Source organism: Schistocerca serialis, chromosome 6 (assembly GCF_023864345.2).
Source record: "Schistocerca serialis cubense isolate TAMUIC-IGC-003099 chromosome 6, iqSchSeri2.2, whole genome shotgun sequence".
In the NCBI taxonomy this organism is placed as follows: domain Eukaryota; kingdom Metazoa; phylum Arthropoda; class Insecta; order Orthoptera; family Acrididae; genus Schistocerca; species Schistocerca serialis.
This window is the reverse complement of record NC_064643.1, coordinates 316,176,092-316,203,287: the sequence shown is the minus strand read 5'-3', so window position 1 is coordinate 316,203,287 and position 27,196 is coordinate 316,176,092. Positions and strand designations below refer to the sequence as shown.

At 38.7% G+C, this 27,196-nt stretch overlaps 1 protein-coding gene across 4 annotated transcripts in view; it reads right to left on the bottom strand.

The window, feature by feature from the left end:
• The window catches only part of LOC126484495 (protein enabled), a 187,413-nt gene that overhangs the window by 28,949 nt on the left and 131,268 nt on the right, over nucleotides 1-27,196 (bottom strand). For 2 of the 4 annotated variants that reach the window (XM_050108030.1, XM_050108033.1), the window contains exons 2-5: nucleotides 14,888-14,950; nucleotides 10,248-10,413; nucleotides 6,737-6,892; nucleotides 2,422-2,534 (exon numbers count right to left, since the gene is read on the bottom strand). In XM_050108030.1, coding sequence (XP_049963987.1) covers nucleotides 2,422-2,534; nucleotides 6,737-6,892; nucleotides 10,248-10,413; nucleotides 14,888-14,950 — 498 coding nt within the window. Of the gene's footprint in view, nucleotides 1-2,421; nucleotides 2,535-6,736; nucleotides 6,893-10,247; nucleotides 10,414-11,096; nucleotides 11,353-14,887; nucleotides 14,951-27,196 lie in introns of those variants that run through there. The other 2 variants (XM_050108031.1, XM_050108032.1) reach the window with 2 other exon arrangements.

Genomic DNA, 27,196 nt, shown 5'->3' with positions numbered 1-27,196 from the left:
ACTTGTCGAAGCTTTCAAGTGAACATGCTCTTCGGAAAAACGGTGGTTTGAGTGGTTCAAAAAATTTAAAACTAGTGATTTTGATGTGAGAAACGACAAGCGTGGGAAACCACCGAAAAACTTCAAAGACAATGAATTGCCGGCCTTGTTGGAGAAGATGATACTCAAACTCAAACAGGAATTTGTGTAACAATTGAATGTGATGCAGAAAGCCATTTCTCTTCAGTTGAAAGCTATTGGAAAGGTGCAGAAAATGGGAAAATGGGTTCTACATGAACTGAATAAAGACAGCAAGCAAATCAAAAGATCACTTGTGAAATGCTGCTCGCCAGATACAAAAGAAAGTTGCTTCTCCATCGAATGGTGACAGGTGACGAAAAATGGATGTATTTTGAGAATCCAAAGCATTGTAAATCATTGGTGAAACCGGGCAAATCATCAACATCCACTGCAAGACCAAATCACTTTGGAAAGAAGACATGCTCTGTGTTTGGTGGGATCAGAAGGGTGTCATCTATTATGAGTTGCTAAAACATGATGAAACCATAACACCGATCGCTAACAATAGCAAATGATTCATTTAAATCAAGCATTACATGAAAAACGACCTGAATACAGAAAAAGGCAACACAAAGTCATATTGCTCCATGATAACACCCCATGACACACAGCAGAACGGGTCTGGGAAACATCAAGGCGTTCAGTTGGGAAATACTATGTCATGCAGCTTTTCTCGACTTAGCTCCATCCGTTTATCACCTATTTCCATCACTGGAACATTCTCTCACTGAACAATGCTTCAATTCGTATGAAAATATACGAAAATGGCTCGCTGACTGGTTCGCTTCAAAAGAAGATCTGCTTTTTTGATGTAGCATTCACAGCCTGCCAGAGAGGTGGGAGAAATGTATAAATATCAGTGGAGGTTGTTCAGAATAAAATATTATTTATCAGTTTCCACCAACAGATGTGTAATTATTGCAAGCAAATTCCAATTTCATTCTTCTACACCTGGTATTTTAGGTGGAATTTAATTATGTTTTCCTGGAGACACATGGAGAGTCAACTTTATCTACAATAAGGATAGAAGTCAAAGTAATAAATTATCAAACGTATATTTTAGGTTTTGTAGGGATTAATGTCCTATGATGTATTACATAAATTAAGAGTAATATTATGACATTTTAACACAATACAAAAAAAATTTTATCTGAGACTCCCTCTTCGTGTACTATTTTTACATAGGAACATGGTATCATGGCTGCAACCCAAAACTAGTAACAAACAGAGAAATAAAAAAGTAATAAGTATAGCTGTAGAACTGTTATTGCCAGGAGAAAATCATTCCCAATTACTGATATACTAGTAAATCACAATGGCACACACTATCACAACTTGAATGTTAACTGAAGGTGAATAACACCTGTTTCCACGTGGCCCATGACTGTATTTAGGAACCATCAAGAATGCCAATTTGTGAACTGTGAGTACTCAAAAATGATTATCTCTACTTCTTTCAGTTTCAAGTTGAGGATGGTTTATAGTTTTTCCAAGAAACATGGGTATCTACTTTATTGTGTCAGCTACAAATGAAGTTCACCTGCAACATATATTATACTTTTAATTACCTATAAGAGGGCTGAACAGAAAAAAAAGCAGCAAGGATTTTTCATAGAAAGTATAAAGTATACTTGATCACATTATTCTCCTATACGACCCCCTCTGTTGGTATTACAAATGTGGGTTAAGCTCTTTAATTAATGAGCGAATGTGAAGAAATTTAAGCACTATTTTTGCTCTGTACAGGAAATTGTATACATGTCATGTTATCAATCAGTTAACTGATTTTTGCAAGTCCAATGTGCTGCCACCTTTCAGGCTGGTTGGTTCTGTAGTGTTTTAAGGTACTCCTAATAAAACTGAATTTGTGCAAAACCGTAGCAGTTTCTGGGACCTGTTGCACAGTTGGATGACACAGTAAATACACAACAGACAAAAAAAGGCCTGTATTTAGTTTCCAGTTTGAAATATCACACAGTAAGAATAGAGCATCAACAACATTTAGGTACTGAACAAAAATTTCTTTTCAGCAAAAATGAGAAATCCAGTGCTTTCCTCAATTAATTATTGTTGTTATAATTTCTGTATGAAACATATACAGCATGTGAAATATACATAAATGGGCAATGATTGAACCTGGAGCATATATTTTTGCAACAATTTTTATTCTGACTAGAAAATTCTACAAATCTACATCACACTGAACAACGTGCCAAAATCAATCCTTTTGATCAACAAGAAACAAAATACATATTGCTTAACAGAACTCAAGTGAAGTGACTGCATTATAAAAGATTGCACTTTAACCTAACACATAAAAAGACAAAAACAAGATAAGACACACAAAGGAAACAGTCCTACCTGTATCCCATGTCCTCCTCATATTGCCCATTACTGGAGACTTGGTAGATTGGTTGTGTGCTTGAGACAGAAGGAGGCTGTCCTAGAGACCTAGACAGAGCGTTACCTAGGATCTGGAAAATCATTACACAAGAAAATCTTACTATTGCAGTAGAAGATGCTCCATTTTATATACATTTGTCAGAACTATGTTATTAATGAAACAAGAAAACAATTTACCAAACAGACCAGGCTGAACCCTAATATTTAAAACCTAAGTTTTGTCCACAAAATAGAGTAAACTAAAAACAAAGTCATCAAAATTGATATTCATCTGACATAGGCTTTTACTTAGGACCTCCATATTTTATTGCTATGTGTTGTATGTTGCCTGCTATGATGTAGTTACTGCAGTTACTAGCTGGCAATGTGTGGGTCAGAAGTTTGATTTCAGCCATCTGCAATCATTTTTCATTTCTAGAATTTTCTGGAATTTACTTATTTATGGAATATTATAATTTAGCAGAACATTCTACGTATGTATAAACAGGAGCATTGTCTGCTGCCATAGGCAATAACTCCACATGCGCTTTTATGCGTGATCTTTAAATGCATTTTTAGTGTGAAGTACTTGAGTGTGTGAGTTCCATTTGCATGAAAGTGTGTGTGTGTGTGTGTGTGTGTGTGTGTGTGTGTGTGTGTGTGTGTCTCAAATTCCATTGAAGGCCTTTCTGTCTGAAAGCTTACTTGTTTGGCAGTCTCTTTGTTGTGCCTATCTGCAATCTGTCCGCTTTAAGCTGAGTAGCAATCTAACCTTTTGCCTAATACTGTCCTTATTCTACCTTGGATTTTCCACTGTTTAGTTATGTTGTTATAACTGGTACCCCAAGCCTGGCTTCTATATGACATTTTTACCTCTGACGTCATCAGTGCCTTGTCTCCAAAACGGCTATGCAAAAGCTGTCACCTTCTTGAGAAGGAAGCCAAATACAAACAGCCCTGGAAAATCACCTCAGTGCCATCAGTGAAGAACCATGCTACACTGCCATTGGACAGCCCACTGGAGGAATTTATTATACAGCTTCCTTTACTTCCAAGTTCTACCAAGGAACAGTCAGTGTTTGTTGGCCATGTTTCATCAATTTTGGGCACATTAAAACATGGATCGGAGACAAGGAAGAACACACAATCCAATGTGAAACACTATATCATATATCATATACCAAACACTGAGGACCATCCCCCCGGGCCCCCCTCAAGCCATCAGTCAGTATTTATATAGTTGTCTTCCACTGAACAAAGTTGAGAAGATACTGTGAGATTCAGCCCTCCAGCCCTAAGAGAGACTTTGGCCCTCACAAAGATGAAACACAGCACATGCAATTTTTATGTTGATTACTGATAGCTAAAATAATTAACCAAAAAGTATGTATACCCATTGGCATAAATTGATGACACCTTGGAAATGTCAGAGAGCAAAGTATTTTTCTATTACGGATATGCAGACTGACTACTGGCACTCACACTATGGGGAACAATAATGCCTGACTGCACTACAGCTAGGCTGATGTGGCAGACGGCCTGTGAATGGGGTTGCAACCTCAAAAGGGATAGTGAACAAAGAAATAAATAAACATAAATAAAAAGTATACCTATGAAGATGTTATTTCCAAGAAAAATATTTCATCATTTACACACACACACACACACACACACACACACACACACACACTACTTCTCAATGGTGAAGATTTTCATAACACCTAACAGCCTTAGCATGTTCCAAGTTAAGCTATGTGGTTTGTGCAATGCTCAAACCACCTTTGAACGAACAGTGGACTACCTGCCTTAAGACTGTAAATGGATAATGCATTTTTACTACCTAGATGACATTCTTGCTTTCTCAAAGCTATTTGAGGAGCAGTTAAGCTGTTTTATAACTGTGTTGAAATGCATCCATGATACACTTCTCTGCCCAGTTCCAAGAAAATGCCTGTTCATTACCCCAAAAATTGAGAAAGTCTTATGCTATTAGTTAATGGGAAGGGAGTCTGTCTTCATCCAAGAAAGGAAAAGCCACAACAGAATTTCTAACTCCTAAGTATTTTCATGATGTGAGAGGTTTCCTTGGAAGGTGCTCTTACAGACACTTCATAAAGAATTTCAGTCACAAAGCATGGCCACTACATGAACTGCAGCAGGGAGGCGCAAAATTTATTGGAATGAGGTGCAAGAAAGATATTCCTGTATCCTTAAAGAGGCACTGACATGTTCACCACTTGTACTTTTGGATGAGAACACTGCAATGGAGTAATGCTCCAATGCTGTGGTTCTGAGATAGGTGTATTTCTAGTACAAATCCAGGAAGGCACTGAAACACTAATTACTTACACCTCTAGAGTACTCTCCAAGTCTGAGAAGAGTTATTCAACAACAGATAAAGAGTGTCTTGCAGTTGTTTGGGCAATCAGTAAGTTTCGACCCTATTTATACAGCAGACCATTCACTACTGTGACGGGTCACTTTTTTTATGCCTAATGGCCCCCATCAAGACAACTGGCAAGATGGGCACTAAAGCTTCATAAAGATTATTTTCAAAGTAGTAGACAAAAATGGACACGAACATATGGACACAAACAGGAGGACAAAGACATTTTTGATCGAATCGAGTGGAGGAACATTACAGTGCTAGTAATGTCACACTGCTGCCCCAACTAACAATGCCTCTGAACAAAGGGAATAACAGCTTTACTGAAGACCACAGACATCTTAGAGAAAGAGACTCAATGGGCCAAAAATGATTTGTCATAGCAGCTCATTTACGGCCATTCATATTGAAATATTTTCACAATGCTCCGACATCATATCATTTGGGATATGCAGAAACCCTTTATAAAATTAGAAGGAAGTATCCTTGGCCAGATCTTTACTGGTCTGTCAGTGACTGTGTAAGCCACTGGAGGGAATTTCAGTGAGCAAAGCACATGTCTCCGTTACCGCCACAATATCAGGTATCAATTCGCCCTGCAGTTGCTCCATTTCATCGGATTGGAAATGGTATCTGGTGGAGGTTTCCCAAACCGACAAATCAGTACAAATGAATAATAATGTGCACTATCTCACTCCTTATGCAGTCACCAAAACTATACGAGTGCCAAAGTTTCAAAAATAAGCAGGTTTCCTATAGAAGACATAATCTGTAAGTGTGAAGCATCATGTGTAATAATCTCTGATCATGCAAAGTTTTCAGGACAAGACCGGTGTCTTAAGTACTTTCACGATGCAGAACCGTTTGCATGAAGACAACTGCCTACCACCAGCAGACAAATGACCTCACAGAACATTTTAATAAGACATTAGCAGATCTGTTCTTGATAAACACTGCTGTCTGACAGGGAGCCCGGGACATTACTGCATGTAATGCTATTTGTATACAACACAGCAAATCAAGATACAACAGGTTTTATGCCTTTTTTCTGATCCACTGTTGAAAAAACAATGAATACTTTGCTTTCATTTCAACCTGACAATACTGAGAATGGCTACACCAAACATACTTGTTACCAGAACTGAAGAAGCAATACAGCTGGCATGCATATGGGTTTTGGACATCTGGGATAAGGAGCATGAACATGAAATGCCAGACACTCTTCCGTAAGCTAAGACCTAGGCAACATAGTATAAACTGTGTTAGGTCTAGCAACTAGAACAATGATTAAAGCGCTATTGTGATCAAAATCGAATCCTACAATCCTCGTCAGACACTGCCATCAAAGTCGAGGGGGGAGTTGATATGCAATGACAAGACAAACCCCAGAGATGTAGTTCATACCCTTCACATGAAATTCTATCATAGTCCTGAGGCTCAGATCAATGATAGGAGCTCCCCATACAGGGAACACAAGAGCACTCATCTGTTCCCCATAACTAACTCCATGTGAGTTTTCTGGTAACTCTTAATAGCTTGGAGCGACAAAATTTTGTCAGAAAAAAAAGGTTATTGGTGGTGCAAATGAGAACTCCAAACAAGATTTGTGTGTGTGTGTGTGTGTGTGTGTGTGTGTGTGTGTGTGTGTGTGTGTGTGTGTGTGTGTGAGAGAGAGAGAGAGAGAGAGAGAGAGAGAGAGAGAGAGAGAGAGAGAGAGAGAGAGAGAGAGAGTGTCTGTGTGTTTTACTTGTCCAAACTCGCTGAGCTCTGATTTTAAGCAAAATTAACTGGATTTATTTTAATTGTTTATCTCTGATTTTCTTGTTGTGAATATAATTAAGTGTGTAGTGTAATTAATATGTATCAGCAAGGTAAACAATGATATCATTTACTTATGTAGTGACTTACATCTAGGGCATGAGCCATAGCTCTTGCAAATGAATCAGCATCTTCTTTACTGCTGAAGTTCAGTCCATACACTTGTTTATTGTCCCTCCATTGATGGAATGTTGCAGTTGCTTGATTGTACTTCAGACCTTTCAGAATGGCACAGTTAATAACAACCTATAGAAACAAAAAAGATACAGTACACTTTATTTGTTAAGTTTAGCATTTACACAAAGTATGTGAGAGGGGTAAATGACTAGACAATTTATTAATGAATAGAAAATCAAAATGAATGCCTTACACAGCAATACTGCAAGACACAAGACAACAGTAGTCCATTTCAGAGTTAAGCAAAAGGGCTCATCTCAAACAATGATAAAAAATAGCATACCGCATATACCCTGACTCTATTCATGATCAGGATACAGATCATCATATTAATATTTTTCTCTACTAAATTCCACGTCAAACTTTATTTTGAAGCCTTGTTTCCAGTGTTTCCTTACTTGAATAGGAGGAGGAACCAGCCATAAGCAGAGTATGAAGCCACACTGTTGCAGTACTAAAAAGCGACACTTGTTGTTTTGGTAATAACTGCAGTATAGCTGTTCAACCAAGTGTTTGAGCTAATGTAGCTAGTGATGTTAATAGTGGAAATAAAGCCAAGAAGAGAAAAGGGAATGTTTATTAATGGAACTAACTGATGAATAAAGTTTTGCTCAGCAGCAGAAAGGAATTTATTTTCACATCTGGACAAGTGATCTCTGCAAAGACTACTTTCCATGACGTCCACAAATCACATCTATATATGCCCAAAATGCATGTGTGACCTGTGCACTTTTCCCATGAACAACAAATATTTACTGTTGAACAGTATTTTGCCAATAAAGCATATGCATATGTTGTAAACACACCTCAATGAAAATATCCAGATGCCACAGTGCTGAACAATTTAACAATAACGAACTTCATCATCAATTTCCAGTATACTCAACAGTTGAAGACAAGACAAGCAGCAGTCAACCAATTATCTTGGCAGACAACAAACTGGCAAAGGTGACTGATATGATACTGTATTCACCTTCCAAAATATTCAGGAGATTATCTGTCCAACCTCAGATTTCATAATGTAGTTGTGAAAAAGCTAAGCAGAAATTAAAATTTCACACATATCGTGCTTTTAGTGTGCAGGAATTAAAGTTGCAGATAAAGAAAACCATCTAGCATACTGTGGGCTATATGGTTTTGGTCATTTGTTGACATCTATGGAATCACAGTACTTGATATGTTTTCTTCACTGGTGATGTAGGAGTTCACCTTAGTGGATATGTGAAGAGTCAAAATACAAGATTTTGATAACCAAAAGCCCACACATCTTTCAGGAAAACACCCCCCATTGTCAGAAAATTGGTGGATGCAGTGCCGTGCCATACTGCAGCATCAAATAGTGGGCCATATTTTCACTGAAACTATAATGATCAGTGTTGTGTGCCAAGACATTATTACATAGTTTATTTTGCTTCTTGAGGCATATGAAAATTGCTGTTGGTCACTGTGGGAGGGTGCCTCTTCTCACAGATCTATTACTTTGTATATATCAGTTTATAGCGATTCAAGTCTTGATCAGAATCAGAATATCACAATAATGAGGCTATGGCCATACACGATCAATGGGGAGGGATGGGAGTGGGTTAATGAAACGGAGTTCAAATTCCTTCAACATGATGCAGATTTTGCTGTAACACAAAAGAAAATAAGTAATATGGAAGTTATTTACTCAGACAGATAATGAGCTCAAACCAAAACAGAATAACTGAGTAAAGAATCGTTTGAGAGTCATAAAACTTTTGAGAGTCATCAAAATCAGGATTGAAGTCTTTATAGATTTTAAATTACAAATTAAATGTTACTAAAAAGAACGGGAAAATTATTCTATTCCATCATGGTAGGGTGCTACAGCAACCAGTTTCAAGTTATTCCAGAATAAAAACAGTCTTGGTTGCGAAATTATTCACTATCAATGATGCATTTCAGCCTTTTGGGACATCATCAGATAGCGTAAAGATAGCTGGATATGTAACCCATCTATCATAGAGTCACATAAAATGGAAGAATGGATGCAACCAACATATCCAGTTACTGTTGAGTCCATTTTCCATTTTATATGGCTTTATGATGCATGGGTTAAGTACCCAAGTACTTTTACACAATCTGATGTCGCCCCAAAAGGGTGAATTGCATCACTGATATTAAATAATTTCACAACCAAGACCGTTTTTATTCTGGGATATAAAGAAGGGTATCAGTGTCAATAGATAAGCGGAAAGTGAGGACTGCAAGGCACCGCAATTTTGGTTTTAAAGACACGAGTGTGCTGTGTTTTATTTGAGTGACATAGCCACAAAAGAAAAAACAAACAGTCCATAAAAGGGAAAAATAGGCCCTGCACTGCATGATGTTATCTTTCCAACAAAATACTTTTATAGAAGGTAAATTATAGCAGTAAAAAAAAAAATCAGTTGATAGATCCTCACATGACATGACATCTGTCCACTGCACACCACATCTGAAAAATTATGATAAAACAGTTTCAAAAATCTCTCTCTCTCTCTCTCTCTCTCTCTCTCTCTCTCTCTCTCTCTCTCTCTCTCTCTCTCTCTCTCTGTCACACACACACACACACACACACACACACACACACACACACACACACACACACACACACACACACACTTTTAGAATCTTGACCCCTCTCATGGACTAATTTCTCCAAATGCTCATGATCAACACTCAGGCCTTTGCATCACAAAACTACTAAGTCGTACAACACAGAGCTGGGATGACAACTGCATTCGATCTACTCAGTCTTTTTCAAGAAACCAGAAAAGGTAGAAATTGGAAATTCAAGACCATAAAATGAAGCAGTTTTACTAATGATGTACAGAAATAATAGTTAATCTGCTGTCTAAGCCACAGGAAAAAAAGTAAAAATAAGGAAACTAACAGTGCTAAAGGTGAAGTTATCTGTTAATAAGAGATGGGTAGAAAAGAAGATTAAGGGTTTAATGCATCAATGGTATCTAAGTCAACATCAACAAGCATACTCATAAAATTATATAAAAAAAGCAGGGACAGCTAAATTAAAAAGAGTCATGAAAGAAAATTTTTCCATAACACAGAAATAGATGCAGACATTACAAGTTACTGTATGAGACGAAACAGAAGTACAATGTACCACAAAACGTACAGTGGCAAGAATATTATGTTTGGTAGCTCACAAGATGACAATAAGCAGTTATTATACTGGCAAATCACAACTGGGAATATAAAATAAAATAAATAAAAAAGAGGACAACTGATTGCTGTGTTCTATTATTTGCAAATATGTAAATGGATTGTCGCTAAGATATTGTAAAGTGAGGATGATGTCACTGAACTTTTCGTTTAAGATATCAGCAGCCAGAAGAGGAAAAATTAAAAACACACCTTAATCTTTAAAATTATTGACATTACAAATATTATGAACATATACCTCATGATCTTGTAGTTTGCGACCAACTACTCTAAATGTGTTGTTCACTTGATGCTGGTAAATATGAACCTTTGACAAACCAGATGATGTTCCACTTGGAATCCATTTTTTATTGATGTCATCATACACCATAACCGATGCCCGTGCTGATGCTATGCTGAGTTCACTGAAACAAAAGCAAAAGCCATTGCCAACATCCACATGCGTAATTGCTCTGTCGTACACTAAATGCTGAAAACAATAAGAGATCCTTAAACTTATCTAATCGAACATAACAATGCTATTAACACACATTTATTTTTTACCTGTTGTTAAACATCTAATACAATTTCTTTAACAAGCAAGGTAATAGATGATGATAATTATGAGAGGAGAAAAGAAGAAAGCACACCATTACAATTTTGTGTGTGTATATGAAATAAAGTTTAAACTCTTCTTATCCACGTGAAAAGGTTCCAGTTGATGACTACATTAACCAATTTCATTCATCCTCAAGGACCACAAATCAATAATAATGTGAGATGAAGTAGTCAGATAACAACGAAAATTTTAGACCATATTTGAGTGAAAAGTAAGAGCAAACTTCACAAAATTTAAAAAGGGAAAAGAAACTATATGACCAAGCACTTCAACAACAATTCAAGTAACTAATAATCTTTATATTAAAAGCTATGCAGCTTACAAAAAATTTCTACAAATAGATAAGACAGATTTAACAGAGAAGTCAGATTAAGCATGCTACAAGCAACATTTTACGATTTACTGTGAATGGTAAACATGCAGTCAACCACAATAAGATACAATTATTTAAGATACTAAAATATAAACTCAAAATACTATAAAACTTGCCATGCCCAATAGTCTTCCCACTCACTATTACTTTGACTGCTCATGTCTGTAGATTGCGTGTGCAGTATGGATAGAAATCACACACAGCACATTACTTCACACTAACCACCACTAAACTGTTAACCAAGAATACTATCTCTATTACAGACATTTGAAAGCAAACAAATAAACATCCAACATTAATCTGTGAACAGTACACAAGTAACACCGGAGAACTGTTGTGGGTACGAGAATTTGACAGCAAGTCTGTCTGCTCTGTTTTCTGCTGTGTGAACTCTGATGATAAAGAGCCGGAGATTTGGACATATCCTCTTCCTGGCGAGATAAAGAGATGGCAAGCACCAAAAGTGAAGACACAATCTTTGCATACTTGAGGCAGTTACTGTACAGTGTAAAGAAGAGAAGCCTGAAGATCAACAACAACGTGTGAGCATAAACCCCTACACTTGAAACTCTGTGAAATAACTGTGATATAAGTATGGTCTCATCTCTCTTCTATCACAAAGACATGGAATGATTTACACCAGAAGATTTATTCTTCATAATATTTATCAGTTCAAACCTGTGTTAATCAAAGAATACCAACATCATTCGTGTTACTATTGCTGAGAAGTGACTGACTCCACAGTGTGGTATAATGTTAAATCACCATCAACATTATATCAGTTTCGGATGGACAGAAGAAGCAATCTGTTGTACTTCTTTAACAGTCCATTCCAAAATTCATTTGAGAAGATTTACAACATTATGTCAATTTGAGAAACCTGAGGGGCCCTGTACATATTACAAATTCAATTTTCTACAGCTGTGACACTTTCATATTTATCTTCACTTGGTTTCCAGACTGAGTGGCCCATGGTCAATATTGATCACTGATGCCTCTGCTAGATGCCTATATTACAATCCTGTACATAGAACAACAAATAAATTTAACAGGACATGGCTATCTAGGATTCTCTATGAACTAAAACAATCCTGTCAATCAGATTGCTTAAAAAAGTAAGAAAGCTGTGTGAAGATATACAACAATTTATTTAGGTATTCAAAAAGCATTATTAGATATTCAGTAGTAAATAATGAAGTCAGGTCTTTGTTGTGAATGAAAAGTGCAGCACATACATGGACTGGGCACTTCTGAATTTTTTCCGAGTCATTATCTTCTGATTGGTTTGATGTGGCCAGCCATGAATTCCTCTACAGTGCCAACCTCTTCATCTCACAGTAGCACTTGCATCCTATGTCCTCAATTGTTTTCTGAGTGTATGTCAATTTCTGTCTTCCCCTACCTCTGAATGAAATGGGTAATAAACATTGTATACGATCTAAACATTCTGTGAGAGATTACTATTAAGGGATTTGGGCCTCAGTGCCAAGAGACAGTGGCCATGTGTCTGCGAGTTGTGTTTGTGTGAATGTGTGTTTGAGTTTTCAGACAGACTCCTTCCAAAGTAGAAAACAAACATTTTAGCAATCATTTTCATTGAGCCTGTCTGCAACATAATGACCCCTCTATGTGGTGAGTAGCAATCTTTATCGTTTTCCTAATGAAGTTAGATTATTATATTTTACAGACACCAGGTCACCATGTTGTCATTACATAGTGCATACAGAGAGAAATTCATTGTCAGCTTAGTGGATTGAAGTCTGCACTACAAATTAAACTACTATAGACGAGAAGTGACTGTGTCAAAGAAACATTAGTGATGTTACTTGGGAGTGGAAATGTCAGAGAAGCACTACCCCAATCAATATTGGAGAAGGCTTTAAAATTACCTGATACGGACTCTCAAAACTATTAAACAAACTACATGAAGCAATTGACGTACATAAATATTTGACAAAAAAAATCTTTAAAGAGGCAACAGAACTTTTTTTTAAAGCTGTTCTGCTGCCCAGAAGTCACTGATCACAAGAATGGCCAAAACTGCTTACATTGGTGGTAACAATAACAGTCCTAATGTGAGAAGTAGGTGGTGATGATTTAGTAAAAGGAAGGTTATATGGTGCGTCACTCGGATGAGATGTGACCCTGGTGGATGCCTGGCAATTTATATTCACCAGTGTGTGTTGTACTGACAGTGAAATTGGGTGAAAGTGGTGTAACAGTCTTTGGCTGATTTCCCCAGTTTGGGCTTGCATCATTATCATTGGTAACTGACTAAAGTCATGCAAAAGTTTGGAAACGACTACACACTATGCTCTTAGAATAATGGAAGCAAATTTAAAATTCACAACTTTGGGAAATGCCTACCCATTGAGATTACATGTTGTAATGCTGGGAAAGAAGTCCCACACTATTCCTCATTACTGCCATAACTGGAATGCACTAAGAGTTTCCAAGTCACTGTTAAACAAATACTGCTGCAGCTCATACATTAAACTCACAGTTATAAATGACATGTCAAATGAAAGAGCAACTCAAGTGCTGGATAAGCTGCAAGGGGCCCAATCACAGGGCTTGCTTTGCATGGCCTCCACGTTCACCCGACCTAACGCCATGCAATTTTTTCCTTTGGGGCTTCATCGAGGATCGTGTGTACGTGCCTCTGCTACCAGCAGACCTCCCTGAATTAAGAAACTGTTTTGAAGCAGCTGTTGCTACAATCACTGAAGACGGACTTATCAACGTTGGAAAGAACTCAGCTATGGACTTGACGTGTGCCGTGTGACACATGGTGCTCACATTGAACATTTATAAGGTTCTTGGTAAAACTGTTTGAGTTGCTGCTTCATTTGACATATCATTTATAATTGTAAGTTTAATATAATAAATATTATAAAGCGTTAAAACCCCAATATTCATTTATAAACATCCTGTATAAAGCGAAAGTGATGCATGTGAGTAACCCCACCGACAAGCACGTTCTCTATATTTACCATAATTGATTTTCTGTCACATGACAAGGCAAAGCAACTACGTATAACAGTACTTACGACAATGTAGGCAAGAAATTAGGTTGGTTACGTATGTCCAGTACCTAAGCCATATGAATACTATTTTCTTATGCTCAGACAGCACTGATTTAGTGACCATGGGGATACATGTGATAATCTTTCTAAATTTGTTATTTTAACTGCAATTCAAATCCCACCGTAACTTAGTGCTAGTTCTATCCTCGTGGTCTATTCAGCATTCGGCATTCTTTGATAGAATCCAAAACAGAAGGATCAAGAGTGAATAACTGTACTCACTGTTTCCACAACTTCTCATGTTTATATACATTGGGTAAGAAGAGTTAGAAGGAAGAAATACGTGGAATTAATTCCCTGCTATTACCCTCTTTGTTAGTGTCCATTAGACGTAGGAAGAAGATGGCTAGATATTACAGTGATATCATGCACACTACATCATTCACTAGATAAAACATTCATGTGAACAGGAGCACAACTGAAGCCCAATTACATGGTGAAAAAAGTATTTTTTCAATGATTGAAACAAAAGATATGAGATTTTGGATACCTGGATAATATGATTTTGAAATTACAATGGCAATGTTTATATAGAAAAAATTATGCTTGCATTTTCTATCACTTATAAGTACACAAAAGGCTCTAAAAATTAAAATTTTATTTGTTGTGTTGCATTCCTATCCTAGACGAAATTAAATGAGGAAAAGAATTTACATGAAACCCAAGGGTGCCAAAATTTAATGGAACTAGGTTTACTGCTGCACTACCCAACACTGTTACAGTAAAGTCACAGATGCAAGATATTTATAAAGTAAAACAGTTTATGAAAGAAACATGCCACAAATCTAACAGAATATGAAGCAAGCCAGCCCAGTAGCTACCTTTTTCGCACTTCCTGTGCCTGAGAGGTAACCTGAATCTGGTCTGCAGAACGACACGTGGAACTGAGAACAGATAACAGCTTAAATAGAAAGTCAGCTATAGTACTGGAAGTGAAAGAACCTACTAGATTTAAAGCACATAATTAAACAGAATCACTTTTTAAGTCTCAAATCTGAAGGTTACGCAACAGGATAGCATCTTCTAATGGAGACAAAAAAAGAATTTACATTTTACTGATGCAAAATAGAATTGTGAAGAATTACCTTAACCTTTTCATTAAGCCACAACAACAATTATTGGGGCTACACGAAGGTTTTCCTTATTCCACTGAAATTCCCTCTGCACCCACCCCAACCAACATCTGAGTATATTACAGTAACTAAAATTTATCAAAACACAAAGTGTTACCAACTATATCACACTATCACTGTCTGTTATTCCCTACAAAGACTAGGAGAAACTGAACCGGTAACAAATAATTACTTTTAACAAAAGGAAAAAAAGCGCTGGCTGAATTTGCTTGATACTCATATTTTTACAGATATGACAACAATGATTCCAGCAGTATTTTAGCTGTATACGAAGACAGCCACATATGGTTCAATCATTATAAAATGAAAAGAGCACTGATAAACACTGCAGACCCAGACAAATGCCTATTCTTACAGTTCACCAACATTTGACGGGCAACACACTAAAACTGAATACAAAACCACTGACACAAAGAGTATCACTATATCATCATGTGATGCAACTTCAATGGAAAACCTTAATATGCATTACAGCTTCATACAATGCATTTAGTGTCTGCTGCAATTTGAGAGAAGGTTATACTATCATCATCTGATATTTCTGCTTATGCCATTGTACTGGCAGTAGTACAAAGTTATTATAGCAATGTTTCCACCTATCAACCTAAAGAGTTCCACGAGTATCCAGAGAAATTTTGCTGCTGTTTTTGATATAGACAAGTTAGTCACTTTCGAGAAGTGTGACACTACAGGAACTAAATTTTATACACAAGCGAAAAGTTCTTACATTCAAGAGTACTGGTTGTTATTTGTTATCAGGAGTGTAATGTATGAAAACTCTGTACTCCAGATTTCACACGGGGGGAGGGCCAAGTACCCCCTCTTGTCCCATCCATTCCCACCACCCGTCATCTATGCAGTGTACACAAATTCATGGAAGTTATGTAATTTACATCAACATGCAATTGTTCGTATTTAGCATTTTTCCAAGCAGTAGAAACAAAGTGATAATGGAAGCAGCCAACGACCTTGCTGCAATGGTAACATCAGTTCCTATCAAATCACTGAAGTTAAGTGCTGACGGGGTTGGCTAGCACTTGGACGGGTGATTGTCCGGACTCACTGAGCACTGTTGGCAAGCAACTGCACTCAAGCCATTGTGAGGCAAACCGAGTAGTAGTACCAGACTCATAAATTGACACTGACCAGGTGAAGTGTGCTGACCACATGTCCCTTCATATCTGCTTCCAGTTATGCCTGCTGTTATATTTGGTGACAGTACAGTTGCTGTCAAAATGTCTTATTTACCTTTTTAATTTTGCCAGAATTAGATGAATCTGTGAATTTGAATTTTTAAGACAAGTATATGCAAGAAAGAAGCCATTTTCTTGTATCATTTGTATTGAAAATGTGTAAAAAAAAACATATTTTTGAATAAGATTAAGTAATTACAGTGCTGAGAAACCTTGATTTTTTTAAACTTAACTATTCAAAGGAAATGTATTACCAGTTGTTAAACTGGTGTGCTAAAATATACCTTCCTTCAGAAAGCAAGACCTGACCTTCAAACAAGTTGAACTGTTGTATTTACACAGCAAATCACATAGTTACTATGGTCCTACAAGATATGCTCCAGCCTACTCTTTCATGACCTTTTTTTCTATTAGTGAAGTACAGTATTACATGTAGGAAGACAGTGCTACATATTTTGTCAAAAATACTGTCCACAATAATGTAAACTACAATTTTCATGGGAAATGAATTATTGCCCTGTGGATATAGTTGTTTAATACTTTAAGCAAAACTTAAATTATGAATAATATTTCAGATAATTTGCACAATAAAAATACAAAGGGTCAGAAATATAAACTAACTCCAATGAAATGTCTCTTAAGGGGGGACGTTCATGAAATTGACCAAAAATGTCAATTTTCGATTTATTTTTTATTTGTTAGTATAACTCATGGACAATAAGTTACCAAAGTTTCAATGTTGAAATCGCATCCAAAGTGCCTGAAAATTAATTAAAAGTGTGACGCAGCCTCCCTGCCACGTCCACGTTTTGAAGCGGCTCTTCAATACCAGCTCAGTGAACAATGATTCTGTGTATTACTTTCAACCAAAAATGCGCGGGATACATCTAGAAGGCCATGATACATAATCTTTGGTTTTATAGATCATATTTGACTCTGTTCCATATCTTATAAACAATAACCAACTAGATGCATTGTTTATGACTAAGCATAAGTTAGTGAATGGAAAACGTGAGAAACAACGACAAACCAGCAATGAGGCCATGTCCGAAGTAAGAACATCAGCTGAAAATGTGAACTCGTCTCCTAGCAGCTCCAAGCGAAAAACTGGTGAGGTGAATGGTGCATACTACAGTAATGAATCTCGATACATTGGATTTAGATTAATTGATCTTGAATTATTGACTGCAGCAGTGAAATTTTCTTGTGTTTGTAAGACGTGTGGTAGTGATAACATTCAGATTATACATGATAGTAAGGGAGTAGGCTTGGCGGCCAATCTTCATATTGTGTACAAAAAATGCGATGCTGATAGCTCATTCAAAACTTCTAAATGTAAAAACTGGTACTATGAAGCTAATATGAGGTTTACCTATGCATTGAGGTGCACTGGAGTTGCGAGAGAAAAGGGAACTTTATTGTGTGGAATAATGAATATGCTAGCGCCACATCTGAGACTTACACAAAAAAACTGTGTACTGGAAAACATAATTTCTGACTTGTGTGAGGACAGTATGATAGCAGCTAGGAGATGGTATGCAAATTATTTTTAAGAAATCTGTCAAGGAATGTAGTGTCAGATATGTGAAATATCTTGGGGATGGTGACTCCAGTGCATTCAAGTCTGTGAATGAGAGCAAACCTTATGGAGAACTCTCAATTGAGAAATGAATTTATAGATCACATCCAGAAGAGAATGGGCTCAAGATTGAAGAAACTTGTCAGTGACATTAAGGGCAAAAAGTTGAAAGATGGAAAGGGCATTGGTGGACTCAAAAGAAGATGATAGACTCTCTTTAAGTGTATTATGGCAAAGCTATCAGATAGTACCTATTCAGTGTAAATGACATGAAAAGTGCAGTATGGGCTACATATTTCCACATGTTGTCAACAGATGAACACCCCATTCATAATCTGTGCCACATTAGCTGGTGTAAATATCTACAAGCTCAGAGGAATAGCAACCCCTACATTCACAAAGAGAGGCTTCCAAATTATATCCTGGATATTGTCAAGCCCACTTACAGGTTTCTGGCCGATCCTGCACTTCTCAAAAAGTGTGTTCATGGCAAAACCCAAAATCCAAATGAGTCTCTAAATTCATGCATATGGAAACGATGCCATAAAAACACATTTGCATCTGCTACAGTTACCAGAATTGCAACTTATGGTGCAGTTTTTGTATTTAATGACGGGAACATGGGGAGGATGAAGGTATTAGAAAGAATGGGCTTCAAGATAGGAAATTTTACTAAAGACATTCTGATAAAAATAGATTTACAGCACATCTCTGCAGCTGAAAAGTCAGTTGAAGATCTGGTAAAGGAAAGACGACCCACAACAAGAAACCAGAAGAGAAGCCTTGAAGGGAAAGACGACCCAGAGTACAAATATGGTGCCCTCTGAAGAAGAAGTGACATAAGGAAAAGAGTTAGGTAGAACTTTAAACTGTGTTTCCTGAGAAGTTTGTTTTTTAATGTTTATGTACCTTTTCCTCAGATTCGATGAATGCTAGAATTATGAAATTTTGTGCACATATTTCTGTAAAAAAGCTGTTTCAGTTTAAGAGGGATTTTGTAAAAGAAAACCACAAATGTAAAACCCTTTGTCATACATATTTTTTCTTCAACACATTGCAGCATTTACACTTTTATACTGTGTTAAACTCTGAATAACTTGAAAAAATTATTTTCCAGCAATTACCAGCTCACATAGTTGTAGATTTTTCCACCATTTACTTGACCACACACTCGTAATAATCAATCACTGTCCAAACATGTTCATCTGGCGCTTGATAAATGCACGATGATCAGTCTTTTTTTATTAACAACATCCATTACTTTATAATGATTTTGGTTTGGTGGTTGTGTGGTTAAGTGTTAGATTACAATGCAGAAGATTTAAGGTTCAATACATGGTTGGTCCTAGAATTTAGGCTTTAATGAGCCTAGTGAGCTATCACAGTCCTAGTCTTCATTAGCACACTAATTCTATTGGCATCATTATTGTTAATTTTCTGGCTACATCCCTTTTAACACTGTTATCATGACAAAGAATGCCGAAGCTCTGTCATTTCATATAAACTAAATGTAGAGCCATGACAAGTCAACAACCCACTTACACATCCATACAATATCTGCCAAAATATCACAATCACAATTAGTTTGCAGATGGAAACTGAAGGGTAATATAGTCCATTAGATTAGCCATTGCCAATCTGGGCTACTTGCATTAGCCAAAAGTTAGCGCGAGTTATACCTGTCCTTTTTCCCCCCTAAGGTAAGTCTTTCCGCTCCTGGGATTGGAATGACTTCTTACCCTCTCCCTTAAAACCCACATCCTTTTGTCTTTCCCTCTCCTTCCCTCTTTCCTGATGAAGCAACCGTTGATTGCGAAAGCTTGAATTTTGTGTGTGTGTTTGTGTTTCTTTATGTGTCTATCAACGTGCCAACACTTTCGTTTGGTAAGTTACATCATCTTTGTTTGTAGTCATTGCATTCATAGACAACAGATCCACAGATTTCCTTTCATGTGTTTTTTCTTTCTACCAATCAACTAACAGTGCAGAAGTGTGAAAGATACTCAAGATCGATGTGCAATTTTAGTTTTGGGAATTGCATTATGCGTAAAGGATGGTGGAGACCTGAATTTGAGTTCAGATACACAATGTTTGTTCAGTTAAAAATTGTCCACTAGCTGCTTACAACAACGTGTGTTCTCATGCAAGAAGAAGGGTGGTCAATGCTGCTACTAACAGCGTGATACCAGGCTCCCGCAAAAGTTACTGGGGTCTTGCGGAATCAGTCTATTAATTTATATATATAAAACGCAAATCCAACACTTGTCCCCAACACTGTTGCTCAGGGATGGCATTCAGAAGTGACCGGAATTGTTATATGATGTGCTTCAAATGGCAGTTTTGTTACAACACATTTGTATCCATATTGACTATATCTCTGATGATCACTTTGGAAGATATGTATGATGCTGGATTACACCATTTACCACTGTTGGTCATTTCATTCTCACACAATGAGAGGTGAAAGATACCTTTAAATACTTTTAAATAGTGAGAGACCAGTATTTGTTCTGAGGAATAACATGATAAACTCCCATTTTACGCGGTGGTACTCTCCTCCATTTCACAAATGGTGTTCATATGCAGCTGCATGATAGTCTCCTAGGTCAATATTAAGCGAGGTAAAACACTGCACTCTCATTCGGGAGTTTGAAAGTCCAAATCGTTCTCTGACATCCAGCTTTACATACTACTTGAGTTCCCCGTGAGAGTGAGTACAAAGTTTCACTCCCTCCTCTAGAGAGAGAGAGAGAGAGAGAGAGAGAGAGAGAGAGAGAGAGAGAGAGAGAGAGAGAGAGAGAGAGACTGGCTCTGAGCACTATGGGACTCAACTGCTGTGGTCATTAGTCCCCTAGAACTTAGAACTACTTAAACCTAACTAACCTAAGGACATCACACACATCCATGCCCGAGGCAGGATTCGAACCTGCGACCGTAGCAGTCGCACGGTTCCGGACTGCGCGCCTAGAACCGCGAGACCACCGCGGCCGGCAGAGAGAGAGAGAGAGAGAGAGAGAGAGAGAGAGAGAGGGGGGGGGGGGGGGGGGGACAAAACAACAAACAAACAAATCTCTTCGCCAACTGAACTTGCATGTTGCCCCAATACTTGTATCAAATCAGTATCAGTTTGAGGAGAAACAGAACATGTACAGGACAATGACTAGTAGCAACTGTACCCGGAGCTGTGTCATGAAATCACAAACCTATTTCTTTAGCAGCAGAACTAATGTGAAATTATATGCAAAGGCATCAGCATTAAAAAATCAAGTCAAATACCCCCACTAAAAGCAGAGGAGAGATGGATAATCTGAAACATTGAGGGCCACAAGGAACTGCTTGCTGAGAAGATGGAAGAAAAAATAGACGTCAACTTGGAAGATATAGGCGACCCCATATTAGTTAGATTTCAACAGTGTCTTGAAAGACTTACGATCAAACATGTCAGAAGGGCTGGATAACATTACTTTGTAAAATCTAAAGTTATTGAAGAAATTGGCAACCAAGTGATTATTCTAGTTGATGTGTAGATCTTTGCAACTGGAGACATATCACTGAACTTTTACAAGACTAACACCCCAACAATCCCAAAGATTTCAAAGGGAGATAAATGTGGAAACTGTTGCAAAATCAGGTTAACATCTCATGCATCCGAGTTACCAACAAGAATAATATACAGAAGGAGAAAAGAAAACTGAGGATCTAACAATGGAAAGTCCAGGATGGAATAATAAACACTAAGAAAAAAACAAACACATTACAACACATTTGAGTAGCTAGTTGGCAATAATCACTATGTGGACGATGTGGCCTATTCTACACCATATTTTAAATCTGTGACAATGCTATGCTGATTATATTTATATGTTTTGACGATGCCATTATGGCCGTATTACTTTAGGACATGGTATAAAAAAGATCTTCAGATGGTCATAACAGACTGAAACCGGTCATCGTCTAAAGAATTCATTTGTGATCAGAGACTGGAATAATAAAGCACATTACAAAGGAGTTATCAAGCTGGTCACAAATTGATATTCATACAGGTATCAACAGAAAATGCAAAACTGTTAACTTTGACAGCTGATGGATAAATGTGTGATACTGTAACGCAATTTCACCGCACAGCTGGTGAGGATAGTCAACAGTGTACATGTTGATATAAAGACATTTTTTGCGAATTTCACTCCGTTTATTCAGCTGGATAGTAACTATGCCTCACAGACAGGCACATGAGCAATATATGCAGATGTCCACACCTGATAGAGGACATGAAGTTGGGCTCAAAGAAGGCAGTTGGAGTCATCAGCGAATCACTCGACATTTGAATAGGAGTGATGCCACAATTGGATGATGTTGGCAGGAATGGAAGCGGTCGACCTAGAGAGACGACAGAATATGAGGGCTGAGCAAACTTGAGAGAAGCACTCAGAGTCCTGGATACATCATTATCATTGATCCAACATGCAACTGGTGCTTCTGTGACCACAAGGACCATTAATAGGTGGCTCACAGAAAGGGGGCTGAGCTCACAGCATCCCTGGTGCTGACAACCATTGACCTCTGTATACTAAAAAGCCCGTTTGCAGTTGTATTGGGTACATTTGGCCTGGAATCTCATTGACTGGAACAGAACTGTCTGCAGTGATGAGTTCTGCTTAGAACTGAGCCCCAGTGACCAGCGAAGATGTTTTTGGAGACATCCCCGATAGGGGTGGGATACCGACCTGACTGTCACTCGGCATATGGTGCGACAACCAGGAGGAATGGTCTAGGCGCCATTTCATATCATATCAGGGTTCCTTTGGTTGTCGTCTGGGGCATCCTCACAGCACAGTGGTACACTGCGAATACTCTAGGTGCCATTTTGCTGCCCTTCCTTGCCTCATCTTGAGCTTACATTTCACCATGATAATGTCCACCTGCAAACAGCGTTTCTATTGTTTGTCTTCATGCTTGCCAAACCGTACCTTAGCCACCAAGGCCGTCAGATCTCTCCCCAATTGAGAATGTTTGAAGCATTATGTGCAGGGCCCCCCAACAAGCACTGGATTCTGATGCTATAATGCACCAATTGGGCAAAATTTGGCAAGATATTCCACAGGTGGGCATAAAACAACTTGATCAATCAATGCTAAACTGAATAATTGCTTCCATAGGGGCCAGATGTGAACCAACACGTTATTGATTTGCTCAATTTGTGAAGTTCTCTCTCTCTCTCTTGAAGAAAACACCCAATTATTCTGAAATTTTTATCATTTGTTTGTATGTACATGTATGTCACATCTGCCTATTTCCATCCCACTCTCGTAATTCCTTGTGGTGCTTTGTTTATTTTTGTTTTGGAGAGTATTATGAAAAGGACAGATTGCTACTCACCACACAGAGGAAGCACAATGAAAAACCGGCTAATCATTTTCGCTTCCAGCAAAGAAGTCCTTTGAAATAGAAAACACACACACACACACACACACACACACACACACACACACACACACACACAAAATTCATACATGCATGGCTACTGTCTCCGGTTGCTGTACGCATTGGTATCTTGTGGTAATCCACTCAATTTGTAGAGGAATAATGCCACTGAGTGTGTTATGTATTGATACCAAGCCACCGACATTCTACAGTTGGTAACAGAAATGCAAGTTTCTGTTAGATGCCGACAGTGGTCATGCTGGGTCTGGCAGGCCAAATGGTGTGTGCCAGCTGGGCCACGTCTCCAGCGGCTCTTGGCTATGAGCATCCTCTGCTACCATAGTATAGGATGACAAGTGGCCCTATGCAGACGCGGCCCAGTCACGGCTCCGATTCCATCTTTCATGCTTACTTTACGGAGCCTCTTTGCTGTTGATACTGAAATGGATGTAATCTGTTTCTTGCTGCATTATTTGTAATGAACCTTCGTTCACTTAGAGGAATACAAGTTAAGTAAATCTTTCGTGTTAACTTGCTCGTTAATCATTTCTACTCCTGTCCGGCTTTCCTATGATGACAGTTGCCACACCACTCTTTAGCTCACCTCTCCTTATCATTGTGTACGAAGTCATACAAAACAATGAGTTTCTGCAAGTGTGCAGCAATAATGCACCATCAGAAGCCACTGATTAGGATGCATAGTCGCTTCCAGTGTGGTCAAACCAGTTTGAGTGACCAAGAAAGAAGTGGCATATCACCACTTCTGCATGCTTTGAACATGACAAAGGTCGCTGGCCGCTGGATTATGCGACGGCCTTTGAAAACTTCCAAAGTGAGGCAAAAGTGGTAATGCTGTGGCTGTGTGGGGCCAATGGAGATGACTTCTTTAGCTGCCTGTCACAAATAATTTGCGCTGGGTTATTGCTGTGATGCCAGGACAGAGCACCAAAATAAACAGAGGAAACTCGTGGATTTTCCATCGCCAAAAAAGCTGAAGACCCAACCACAGGCGTCTGCAAAGAGGGGGCAACTGGCCCCCTTCCTGGTATCAGGATAAAGGCTTTTTATTTATTACAGTATTTTCATGATTTTCTAGCAATGACTGATTGCTATTATACTAAACTGCAGACTCCATGAACTGAGACCCTCTTGAATTTCATTGGATGCAAATCAGTGCCATCTGCAGTCAGTCTAATTCTGGAATCATGTTGGTATGACTGCACAATAATTTGACAAACTTGAGATTGAAATTAGTTAATCCGTTGCAGATCAATTCTAACGCCCAATTTGAGGGTGATTTTGAAAGATTTTCCACGTTCATCTAGTCATATAATGGCCTAGGATAAACTTTATCTGACAAATTCAAAAACTGTAGCTTTCAAAATAGATTTTATTTAACTTCCGCTACTACAGTTAACAATAAAAAATGGAAAAATAGAAGTATGGAAATAATGCGATAAAACTATAAACATGATCAAATATAAAGTTGTGTGTGCCATCAAAGTGAATAAGCCTTATATAGTATATTACCTGTCTGTCCACTTCGAGAATTATTAACTTCCCATTTTTGTTGACTTTTTTTTTATATCCATGAGGCTGTGCTCAATTGTTCGTTCTTCTTCTACAGCAGATTTTTAACTTTCTGTTTCCGCCCTGAATTATGGGAATTTTAATATAAAGTCTTTGTGAATATTCTGCAGCATCGGTTCATAACTCGTCAGATACCCTGGATTTAATCATGTGAGTATGTAATTTGAGAACCGACGAGGTGATGTGTACGTTAAAATGTGTGTGAAATCTTATGGGACTTAACTGCTACGGTCATCAGTCCCTAAGCTTACACACTACTTAACCTAAATTATCCTAAGGACAAACACACACACCCATGCCCGAGGGAGGACTTGAACCTCTGCCGGGACCAGCCGCACAGTGACAAGGTAATGCCATGTGTTTGAGCCCGCTGTGGTGTGGTGTTAACAGATTATACTTGTGGTGCGGTGCTAACAGATTATGCTCGTTACAGGAGAAACCGACGCAGGAGAACACTACCGAAAGCCTCTGACGGGGTTACGGATGTCAAGATGAGGCATTGTGGGAAACTGTCCAAGAGGGTGTTTTTGTTCCAGAACGCTCCAGCTCATTCTGCATGGGGCAGTCATACAAGCTGCTGCTGCTCTGTGCTTTTAAATTTTCCCTTGTCCCACCCCTCCCCCAATTTCTCCCAACATGTCAACTAGCGACTTCCTCCTCTACTCAACACTGCTTGGGAAGCATTTCCAGAAAGACTGCGAGTTGGTTCTAGAGGTACAAGCTGTACTGAAGAGCCGAAATGCCGACTTCTACAACCACAGTCTCCAATACGTTCTCCACCATTCGGAAACACAATCACAGGTAGATTTTTTGGAGGTGGTAATTAAAACTGTATGACCAGTCGTAGTAAATGTTGGAGAAATCGATCGACCTCAAAGGTGAAAAGTCTGCGATACCTCCTAAGGTCGTATCAAACCTCCTTTTGCCCGGCGTAGTGCAGTATCTCGACGTGGCATGTAAGTCCCCTGCAGAAACATTGAGCCACGCTGCCTCTATAGCTGTCCACAATTGCAAAAGTGTTGTCGGTGCAGGACTTTGTGCACGAACTAAACTCTGGATTGTGTCCCATAAATATTAGATGTGGTTCATGTTGGGCCACCCGGGTGGCCAAATCATTTGTTCCAACTGTCCATAATGTTCTTCAAACCAACCGTGTAAAACTGTGGCCCGGTGGCACGTTTTGGAACATGAAGTCCATGAACAGCGGCAAATGGTCTGCAAGTAGTCGAACATAAACATTTCGAGTCAATGATCTGTTCAGTTGGACCTGAGGACCCGGACCATTCCATGTAAACACAGCTCACACCGTTATAGAGACATCACCAGCAAGCACAGTGGCTTGTTGACAACTTAGGTCCATGGCTTCGTGGGATCTGCGTCACACTTCTTAAGAGCATCAGCTCTTACCAAGTGAAGCGAACTCATCTGACCACGCCACAGTTTTGCAGTCATCTAGTGTCCAATTGATAGTGTCATGAGCCCAGCAAAAGCGCTGCAGCCCATGCCGTGCTGTTAGCGAAAGGAACTCGCGTCGATCTTCTGCTACCATAGCCTATTAACGCCAAATTTCGCTGCATTGTCCTAATGGCTACGTTCGACGTATGTCCCACACTGATTTCTGCGGTCATTTAACGAAGTGTTGCTCGTCTGTTAGCACTGACGCTAACGCCGGTTCTCTCTACATCTACATCTACATCTACATTGATACTCCGCAAGCCACCCAACGGTGTGTGGCGGAGGGCACTTTACGTGCCACTGTCATTACCTCCCTTTCCTGTTCCAGTCGCGTATGGTTCGCGGGAAGAACGACTGTCTGAAAGCCTCCGTGCGCGCTCTAATCTCTCTAATTTTACATTCGTGATCTCCTCGGGAAGTATAAGTAGGGGGAAGCAATATATTCGATACCTCATCCAGAAACGCACCCTCTCGAAACCTGGCGAGCAAGCTACACCGCGATGCAGAGCGCCTCTCTTGCAGAGTCTGCCACTTGAGTTTATTAAACATCTCCGTAACGCTATCACGGTTACCAAATAACCCAGTGACGAAACGCGCCGCTCTTCTTTGGATCTTCTCTATCTCCTCCGTCATCCCGACCTGGTACGGATCCCACACTGATGAGCAATACTCAAGTATAGGTCGAACGAGTGTTTTGTAAGCCACCTCCTTTGTTGATGGACTACCTTTTCTAAGCACTCTCCCAATGAATCTCAACCT